General features: G+C 46.7%; 1 protein-coding gene and 1 pseudogene across 1 annotated transcript; one reads left to right on the top strand and one right to left on the bottom strand.

Moving 5' to 3' along the window:
* The first annotated feature begins 1,483 nt into the window (after positions 1-1,483).
* On the top strand, positions 1,484-7,671 carry LOC119308147 (DEAD-box ATP-dependent RNA helicase 27-like). Its single transcript, XM_037584265.1, has 12 exons — positions 1,484-1,939; positions 2,132-2,317; positions 2,708-2,893; positions 5,254-5,337; positions 5,444-5,485; positions 5,576-5,665; positions 5,746-6,045; positions 6,132-6,170; positions 6,251-6,355; positions 6,434-6,502; positions 6,588-6,713; positions 7,248-7,671. Exons 1-12 carry the CDS (start codon positions 1,607-1,609, stop codon positions 7,428-7,430), a joined length of 1,743 nt encoding a protein of 580 aa, XP_037440162.1. The 5' UTR covers positions 1,484-1,606; the 3' UTR covers positions 7,431-7,671.
* Positions 7,672-7,873: 202 nt separating this feature from the next.
* LOC119308148 overlaps positions 7,874-10,615 on the bottom strand; it is a 4,793-nt pseudogene continuing 2,051 nt past the window's right edge.

Below are 10,615 nucleotides of genomic sequence, written 5' to 3'. Positions count from 1 at the left end.
ACCTTGTGCATGTTTAGGTTAGAGATGAGCTTCATGCAAGCCAAGGAGGAAGTCATGCACGAGAGAGAACCTGCACCGTCCAAGAAAGAAGTGTCAATGGTGTTTTCCAATTACTTAGAAATAGTATGATGAACGTACATAGATTTCTATTACAACGAGACATCATCTTAGGTTATCAGATGGAAACGAGGCACAAGATTTATCTAGGCTCGAGACCTTGCTAGGCGAGCAATAACATCATTCTTGCTTACATTATTCTACCGCAGATGGGTTATAATGGTTTACCCGCCGAGTTGGATGTCAACTCGTCGATGGACGACATAGGCGAAGAGCTCGGATTGGATCTATTGATATGCTAATGAGCTACCCTAGGATTCTTGCATAGGTTGAGATCGCCTCCAATTGACCAGCCCACCTTCACACGGTAGTAGGCGATCAATCGCTAAGGAATTGTATCCTGAAATCACTAATTAGGGGGTAGTCCCTTGCAAAGGTTACTAGCATCTTCTCTGGTGATGGCAAGTGATGCATCTCTCGAACTGGAGGATGGAAGGTTGTTTTCTCGAACCGTTTTTTCTCACCCAACGAATTGGAGAATGGAAGGTTGTTTGTTTGTGTTTTTTCTTCTTAGATTCGTTTAAAAAAATGATTTGTCTCTCGAACTGCGCCTCCAAATCATGAACAGTTTGCACTGTTGTGTTTCTTACGTCGAGATCTTCCAAACTAGATCCCATGTTAACAGGTTTCAACGATTTTTTTAAATGAAATTTGTGCTTATGCTTCAAAAACCATATTAAATTGTGCTTCAAAACTATCCAAAGTGTGCTTCACTTTTTGTTAAAGCACGGTTGTGCTTCACACGGAAGCAACTGGACTTCACTTTTTTGAAGAAGCACAATTAAAACTTTCACACCAGAAATACAACTATAATTCACACGCCTCACTTTTGTTTTAGAGAACCACAACTGCGCTTGGAAATGCAATTCGATGCCTGAGCTCATCTGCACCGGGTGAACAGTAAATTCAAAAAAATTCTTATTTTTTAGATGGAAGATGTTACAATGCATGATGTTCGTGTCAAATTTTAGATTGTTCGGACATCTGAGAAGCTCATGGCAAAAAGAATAAAGTCGTCAAAACAATACTGTACATATACATTTTCTTATGACCTGGAATTTTTCATTTTTTCTGAAAGCTACTGAAATGTCTAAACTCCACGAAATTTGGCATGGACTTCACACACATGAGCATCTAGCATTTTACTATTTCAAATGAATTTACTGTTCAGTTTTAGGGACGAACGCAACTTACACTGTCGACCGAAGGCCCAGAGGCCTCCATTTCCTCGCGGTGCCGTGGCCCACGGCGTGGCCCGGTACACGAGAAGGCTCTGAGGCCAGGGGGAGGCACTGCCGGGCGATCGAACGATCGGGTGCGTATATAAGCCGCATCGGACGGTTACCTTTATATCGTCGGACTCAGACCTAACGAGAACCAGTCGACTCGACCGTGCCATTCCCTTCTCCACAAAACCTCCCGCCGCGAAGACCCCACCCATTAAACCCTAGAAGTCGAGCCTCCCCTTACCATCGCCGCCGCAGCCACCATGGGCTCCGCCAAGTCCTCCAAATCCTCCAAGAAGCGGAAACCTGTCGCCCCGCCGCCAGAGTCGGACTCCGAGCCGGAGGAGACGGTCCACGAGACCGCCGCTGCCGAGGAATTCAACCAAGAGGAGCAGCCGCAGCCGCAGCAGCAGTCGGACGCAGGAGACGAGCACCATGAGCATGACAAGGAGGTGCAGGAGACGGGAAAGGAGAAAAAGAAGAAGAAGGACAAGGAGGGCTCGGGAATCCTCACCAGCATGCTCTTCTCGGAGCTCCCCATCTCCGAGCTCACCGCCAAGGCCATCAGGGAGATGAACTACACCCACCTCGCCCAGGTGCGTGTCCGAACTTACCATTCAACTTAACCCGCGGCTCGTATTTTTTTTTTCTGGTCTCCGTGAAAGCTCGTAATAGAACACAAGTGCTGTATGTTGCAGCAAAACATGTGCTGTGTAGGAGGACATATTGAATTTGTGCAAATGTGCTGACTGGCTACATGTTTTCCTTGTTCCTTTTTGTGTTTGCAGATTCAAGCTCGGTCGATACCACATCTGTTGGAAGGAAGAGATGTGATGGGAGCTGCCAAGACTGGCTCAGGGAAGACCCTTGCGTTCCTCATACCGGCGATTGAGCTCCTCTATAACCTGCATTTCTCGTCGAGGAATGGCACAGGAGTTATTGTGGTTTGCCCTACAAGGGAGCTTGCCATACAGGTATGATTACCCAGAGAAACCATGCTACTACATTTGTTGCAGTTCAGTTTACCTGTGTTAGCACTGTTCGGCACTAAACTCTGATCATGAGTATAAAATGATCAAAATTCAATGGGCCAACTGATATAGGCTTATACTTTGTTGAAAAAGAATAGTCCTATAAATATATTGGACATGGTTGTTTGCTGTACTACATTTTTTAGATTATTATATGATTTTTGGTGGAAACTTTTTGTACTTTTGTTCATTCTGTTTAATAATATTGACAAATCGTTCAGTCCAAAATTACTTCGACAGTGAGACTGAACAGATCACCATAGTTAACTTTTGAAAGCCTTGCACTTTTGTATTTCACTGTTCTTAATCACAAGTATTTTTGTTTTGGTCCAGACACACAATGTTGCCAAGGAATTGATGAAGTATCACTCACAAACCCTCGGATATGTAATTGGTGGTAATGGCCGGAGAACTGAAGCTGACCAGCTTGCAAAGGGGGTCAATTTGTTAGTAGCTACACCAGGCAGGCTGTTGGACCATCTGCAAAACACCAAGGGTTTCATATATAAGAGACTAAAGGTAAATAACTAGTATGCACCGCCTTTCTGTCAAGGAACGGAGCAGATTTGTTACAAATCCACTTGTGTAGAAAACATAATCTTAGACTACTAAGAAATGTTACAAATCAATTTATTTTCTAAACGAAGTTCAAGAAAATCTATAATTCATCATCGTGTGCATGTCTTCTGTTCATGCATGACCTAAAAATCCCATCTCTTTCTTTGGTTAAACATTAAATCCAGGAATGTATATGCCACAGAAAAATCAATGCACATTGTCATAACATTAATCTCATCTAAAGTACTCCCTCCGATCCATATTACTTGTCTTTGATTTGTCTAGATAGTAGGAGGCCGAAGACCAATGGTGACCCCCAACGGAGTAACATGTTTTTTTTAACACCACATATCAACGTATGTAAGGTCATTTGAAATTTGCATTATCTGTTTTGGTTGTGCACTTTGGGGTCACCATTCCCAAATTCTGAACTGACTAGTTAACATATGATTTTCATTTTTTCCATTGCATGTGCACGCCTGTCGTGCCTGCAAGATGTGCCTCACAGAGCTGCTGAAGCTGGTTGCATAACTGACACATAAATTGGAAAGAGAAACGGTATCAGTACTAAAAGTAGATGAGCAATATATCTACTGAAGAGATAACATAATAAGCTAGACTGGCCTGAAGGAAGAAGAGACCTGTATTCATCCTCCATGTATCAAATAAACAAAGTTAAGAATTCAGAAACTACTAACCATTATGATTAGGCATGTCTTATTCTATTAAGGGAGTGTTCGGTTTCTCTTCGCTCCTCTAACTCCGCTCCCGGAGCGGACGAGATTGCAGCTCACTTTGACGGAGCTGTCAAAACCGAGCTCCACAACTCCGGGGAGCGGATAGATTCCGAACAGGGCCTAAGATGCCTTAGTTAGGTTGTGTTGTGTATGCATCACTCTGGAAAAATAGCATCTTCTATGAAGTTTACAGAGTCATCTTCTAAACACCACATGCATTGTCCATACAAAAAGAAATTGAAAATATAAATCAAAATCTGGACTAAACTAGCTGCACACAAGTTGCTACTCATCAAGGAAGAGAAAGAGTCAGGATCTGTGGACCACACCTTGCTGAATGTCAAAAGCAGACTCCCTTAGAGAGATAAAACACAAACAGGTGCAGCTAGTACCAAAGTAGCAGTCTGGTAGAGGAGAGGGAGTAGAAAGTAGGAGGCCAAAGACCAATTATTATTTTTATGAGAGGAGCCATGCTGGCTAGCTTAATATAGGATTATTTTGCATTAGGAAAATAAATACTTAAATAAAGGAGCTAAATAACAAGTGTCAAATATCTGTTCTTGCCAATATAAGAGTAGAGAGAGAGAGTGGTGAAGATAATTTAGATAGGGCAGAATAGCTATCTCAACCAAAGTTACAGGACATACATTTGAGTAAGTAGATCATATATGCTATATGTTCCCCATCAGTTTAGTAGTTTCAATCTTTGAATTAAGAACCTATAAGCTAGTGTATTAGGCTATTATAGCTCAGTAGAAATTAAGTGGGTATCTTTATTCTTAAGAGTATATCCATGTTGGTATCAAGACCATAGCCAGCCAATAAAGGTATTTAGTTGAGCATCATAACAGTAGGTTATATTGTCGAGGCAATGCAAGGAGATGGTCAGCTCTGATGCAACGTGATGAAGGGCCCCGGCACCTCCCTGATTTGCATAATGGCACTTGCAGTGTTTAGAGGTAGCATTGCCTTTATACCAGGCCCTGCTTACTACCTCTAAGCTTTGTGAAAACACACACAATGTATAGAGGCTGAGGTCACCTCTTAGATGAACCCAAATGATTAAAAAATACTCCCTCTGTCCCCTAATATAAGATGTTTTTGCAAGCTGTTTTAGCTTGCAAAAACGTCTTAAATTATGGGACAGAGGGAGTACATACTTCTCAGCCTGTGCATAATTCTCCAAGTCTGCCAACCTTCTCAACCTGACAGCTGGGATTGCTTGGTTATTTTATTACATAGAGTCTGCCTCCAAGCCTGAGGTGATGCTAAGGTTTTTGGATTAGAGGCCGGAATGTCCAATGTATGGAGGCTGACTCTTAAGAGGAGAGTGTGTCTTCAGAACCTACGCCAAACACTTGACGTTTGGACCTAACTGTAACGCGCAGCAGGGGAACACAGTTTTCTTGGAAGGCGGAACTCATACCAACAAGATTATGTCCAAGGCCAGCTGTTTACTTTAGCAATGTGGACTGCTAATTTAAGCATATGCAATGCTTGCCTGCTTGATTTGTTGTGCCATTGCTATGTGATCATTGCAGAGCCTGACCCCTTTCTCTCTTAATTTGTCATTATTTTTTGTAGTGTCTTATAATTGATGAAGCTGATCGCATTCTTGAGCAGAACTTTGAGGAAGATATGAAACAAATATTTAAACGCCTTCCCCAGGTATATTTTCATATGGCTGTCTAATAATTCTCACTTGATATACATACTACGGTTTATCAACTTTATTGACATTTATTCCTTTTTATTCACCATAAACGATGCACAGAATCGGCAGACAGTTCTTTTTTCTGCAACACAAACTAAAGAGGTTTGTGGATTTGTCCTGAAGTCCCAACTTTTAAGTTGATTATTGATGTTTTTCTGTCTCCATGAATTTACTGGTATTTTTAATCCACAGGTTGAAGATTTTGCCAAGTTGTCATTTGAGAAAAACGAAGAAAGGAAAGAAAAACCTGTTTATATCTCAGTTGATGATGGTAAATCAAATGTAAGAAAATGATATGCCACACAATTCATCTCTCTATATTGAGGACTTTTATAGTAAAAATAACAATGATGCTCCTACAGGCTACCGTGGAAGGCTTACAGCAGGGCTATTGTGTCATTCCTAGCGACAAGAGGTTTTTGGTTCTGTATGCTTTCCTAAAAAAGAAACAGTCTAAGAAGGTCATGGTGTTCTTTTCATCATGTAGCTCAGTAAAGTTCCATGCAGAGCTTCTAAATTTTCTCCAGATAGAGTGTGAAGATATCCATGGGAAACAAAAACAGCAGAAACGAACTACAACATTCTTTAACTTCTGCAAGGCAGAAAAGGGCATCTTATTATGCACTAATGTGGCAGCACGTGGACTTGATATTCCTGATGTGGTGAGGTTTTTGACTAACATTTTATTGAAACCAGTGCAATGAATTCTTCTTTTCCTTGATAACTGAATGATATTGCCCTTGTTTAGGATTATATTGTGCAATATGACCCTCCAGATGAACCAAAGGTTTGTGATGTTACCTGTTGTAGTTACATTTTCTACTCTTATCTTTTTACTGTACTGACCAATTCAAATTTGACTTTTAGGATTACATTCACAGAGTTGGTCGTACTGCACGTGGTGAAAAAGGCAAAGGAAGCGCCTTATTGTTCTTGTTGCCGCAAGAACTGAAGTTTCTTATTTACCTGAAGGTAATAAATTTTAATGATCTCTCTGTCTGCCCGTCTCTCTACAGCTAACCGAAACTACATATGTAATGGTGTCTGCAGGCAGCGAAGATTTCTCTCACAGAATACGAGTTCAATAATAAGAATGTGCCAAATTTACAATCACACCTTGTAAGTGCATCTTTTGTGATAATTGAATTATTTCAATCCATTTTTTAAAAGTATGCCCAGAATTTTTAACTGAGTTGTTGGGCAGGAGAACATCGTTGGCGAGAATTACTTCCTAAACCAGTCAGCTAAAGAAGCCTACAGATCCTACATCTTGGCATACAACTCACACGCCATGAAGGACATTTTTAATGTTCATGATCTTGATATGAAGGTATAATTGGTGTCAAGTTCTTTCTGAAGACTCGGTATTTGGTTCATGTGCACCACCAGTTCTTACTTGTATACTACTCCATCCGGAATTACTTGTCGCAGAAATGGGTGTATCTAGAACTAAAATACATCTAGATACATCCATTTCAGCTTCCGGACGGAGGGAGTATGTTTTCGTTTTGCTTTACAGTCCACTGCGCGTGTTAGTATGTGGGAGGAAATTTGTCTTGCTGTCATTGCATTTCCCAAATATTTCAGCTGTCGAGTAGAGGCACCTCTGCAGTAGTCTTCCTTATCCTCTCTGTGCTAGTGACATTTTGCTTTATTTTGTCCACCTTTGGCACTTTCAGAATCTCTTTTCGTTGGCTTTGTTTAGAAGTTAGTGAGCTGGGAAGTAGCTGATATTTGTTGTTGTCACCTTGTATAAATGTCGATGTTTGATGAGCATTAAGTGAGTTAATTGTGTGTATGGCTAGAGTTTTGGACTTGGCAGGAAAATGGATGACATATCTAATTGCTTGTTATGTGGCGGCAGGCTGTAGCAGCGTCATTCTGTTTTAAGAACCCTCCAAAAGTGAACCTCGACTTGGAGAGCAGCGCTTCTAAACGTCGGAAGACAAGGAAAGTGGATGGTGGGGCGAGGAGGCATGGTATCAATGCCGCAAATCCTTATGGACGGAAGGGCGGTGACGATAACATGCAATGTGCAAGATTCTAGAGGGCCAGCCAGGCAGCCAACCAAGCAGCCTTTGAGTGGTCTGTAATGATGGTAAACTCTAATATTAAGCATTGATACCATGCCTTTTGAGTGTTTTATGATGTCTCTGCGGTAAACTCTAATGTTAGGCAGAGTCTGGAAGGCTCTTCTTTGCTGTGTAAGATTTTGTTAGATACTAGCTCGATATTATGGCACTGGGGTGTGATGCAATTTTCCTGTGGAATGGATTTACGTACTAGCATAATGCGTTGATGATTGAGAAACAAAGAGTCAGTCAGTCAGTCCCTGTTATTGCAAGTGCTTTAGCCGATGTTTGCTTCAGTTTTTTGCGTTCATATAGTACTGTTGCCTGAAGGAAGGAGATGTTCTTGGGAGTTGATACTTTGTAGTGCCATTAGTGAAATATTTTACCATACAAGTCTGGTTGTTGACATGATAATGTTCTTAACTGTTTCCTTGTCGTACAAGCAAGTACAAAACTTGTGAAGAAGAAGAATCCTAGGATTATTTTCGTTATTGCTGCCATACTGGTGTGTTTGCAAAGTGTAGTAGTAGTAGTAGTAGTAGTAGTAGTAGTAGTAGTGTTCCTACTTCCTAGCCGAGTGGTTGGACTTGGGTTGGTCGCCACATGGTCTTGTGGAAGCAGAGCAGCCTCTCCCCCTCGTTTGACACGGCCATCCGGACCTCCCAATGCAGAGATTTGGCGATCCTCTCCACCTCCTCGGCCGTCTCCCTGTCGTCACGGAGGATCATCTTCCCCTCTGGCCTGAGGATCCGGTCCACCTCCGCCATCACCAGCCTCACCTTGCACCTGTACTTGAGCTTGGAGAAGAGATGGTCGGCGTGGACGAGATCGTACGACCTCGGGTACGTGCTCAGGGACTCGCACCAGTCGTGGTACATCCCCAGCAGCCCGCGCTCGTAGATGATGGGCAGCGTGTCCGGCGACTCCACCGGCACGATGTTCATCACCCACACCTTCATGTCGCGCAGCGCCGCCGCCAACCTGATCGATCAAGCCATGTCCATGTCCATGTCATGCATGCTCCTCCTTCAACTTCAACACACAAGGAAAGGAAAGGAAAGGAAAGGAAAGGGCTTACCCGCCGTAGACGGATCGCATGTCGATGACGTTCCTCACGTTCTTCCACTCGATGCCCATGCCGCTCAGGTACGAGCTGTTGACCGCCTCCCTCCAGTGCTCCGTGTCTGCCGCCAGGTCATCCGCCGCGGGCTTGCCGTACACGCCCACCTGGCTCTCGTTCAGCCAGTAGGGCGCCGCCGTCAGCCTCTCCGGCCACTGCTCCGGCCACCGCGAGCCCCGCGCCGCTGGCTCGGTGGCCACTCTGTGCATGCACGCCTGCAGCGTTACGTTCCTGCCATGCAATTACAGTGCAACAAGCATCAGGGGAGGCAAGCGATTCAACAAGAGCCAGTGCGTATGCGGCCTTGATTGGTACCATGCGGCGTTGGGGTCATCCGACTCCTCGCACAGCGGCGGCTCCGCCCCGCTCCTCTTGCTGTAGCACTCGTTGCTGGACGGCTTCTTGAAGATGACCATGGCGGTCTGGTCCACCGTGTCGCTCGTCCTCGTCACCATCTCCCAGCACATGGACTTGGTCAGTCAACCATGGCCTGCCAGATCCCCACGTTCTCCGCGTCCTTCCGGTACACCGGCGTCGCTGACCACACGAACAGCCCTCCGGCCCGGAGCAGCCGGTTCGCCTCCAGCAGCAGCTTGCCTCCCTCGATGTGCCACGGCACGCGGCACCGCGCGCAGTGCACCACGTCGTACGCGCCGCCGGGGAAGGGGAGCCGCTTCGTGCCCATCACGGCCGAGATGGCCGGGATCCCGCGCTCCAGCGCGAACTGCACCTGCGCCTCGTGCTCGTCCTTGGGCGCGAACGACATGCTCAGCACGTCCTTGTCGAACAGGTACCCGCCAAAGCTTGCCACGCCGCAGCCTACGTCAAGGGCCACGCGGCTGCGCGTCCCCCACGCCACCGCCGGGAGCGCCTCCTGGATCACGTCGATGTAGTGCGACGCGCCATTCAGGAACTGCGTGCCGCCGCCCGGGAACACCAGGTGCTCGCCGTCGTCGGAGACCTTCACCCAGTTTTGGTGCCCCTTGTACAGCGCCAGCTTGGTGTGCGGCACGTTGTGGTACCAGATCCTCTCGCGGCTTTCCGGCCACGGGATCGGCTGCCGGTAGCCCTCCGGCAGCGGCACCAGGCATGACGGCGCTGGGGACGGGCAGTGCCGCTCGCGGTGCTCGTAGTGCTTGTTGCTCTTGAGCCCCTTGATGGCCGCCTCGTTGTCCAGGCACGGGATGTAGTCCGCGCCGGCGCTCGTGTTGCACAGCTTCCAAACGTTCGAGGCCTCCTCCGTCGACGACTCGCCGACGACGACCACCAAGTTGCCTTTGTTCTTGTGCTCCTTGTTCCTGCTGTTCCGCGCCTTCTCCTCACTCGACTCCGTCGCCTGTGTCGGGAACGTGACGTCCTGCTCAGCCGTCGTCGTCTCGTTGAGCAGCTCTGCCTGCCCGCTCGGCAGCAGCTCTGCCTGCCCGCTCGGCAGCAGCTCTGCCGTTTCTGTGTCGCCGCCGGTCACCGGCTCCGTCACTGGCCTCTCTTCTTCGCCTTGGGTGATGGTGCTACTGTTCGTTAGAACCATCCCGTCTTCTTCAGAGAGTGTGTCCTCAACAGTTGTAGATGTCTGGTTCCTGGGCGTGTCCTTGTCGACGAACGTTTGGTTCTTGGATGCAGCGCCGGTGGCCGCATCGTCGCCGGTCCGGTCGTCGAAGGCTGTCTGGTTATTCTCCGTGCCGTCGTCGCCAGCTTCTTTGGCATAGGCCGGCGTCTCTTCGGCGTTCTTGTTTGTGATGTTATCTTCTGTCTCACCCTTCTTCTCGGTGGGCGCCGCCTCGACGTTCTTCTCGCCCTGGCCACCGGTCTCCGTAGTGTCGGAGCTTTTATCAATCTGGTCACCGGTGTCCGTCGTGTCTCTAGGTGCCTCCTCCGTGTTCTGCTCGGCGTTGTTGCCGCCGCTCTGGTTTGTGCCTGTTGACGCATCCTCAGCGCTCTTGTCGGTTGTCGCCTCCTCCGTGTTCTGCTCGGCGTTGTTGCCGCCGCTCTGGTTCGTGCCTGTCGACGCATCCTCGGCGCTCTTGTCGGTCGTCGCCTCCT

The sequence above is a fragment of the Triticum dicoccoides genome, chromosome 5B (genome assembly GCF_002162155.2).
Source record: "Triticum dicoccoides isolate Atlit2015 ecotype Zavitan chromosome 5B, WEW_v2.0, whole genome shotgun sequence".
NCBI lineage: Eukaryota > Viridiplantae > Streptophyta > Magnoliopsida > Poales > Poaceae > Triticum > Triticum dicoccoides.
This window is presented reverse-complemented; position numbering and strand designations above follow the sequence as displayed.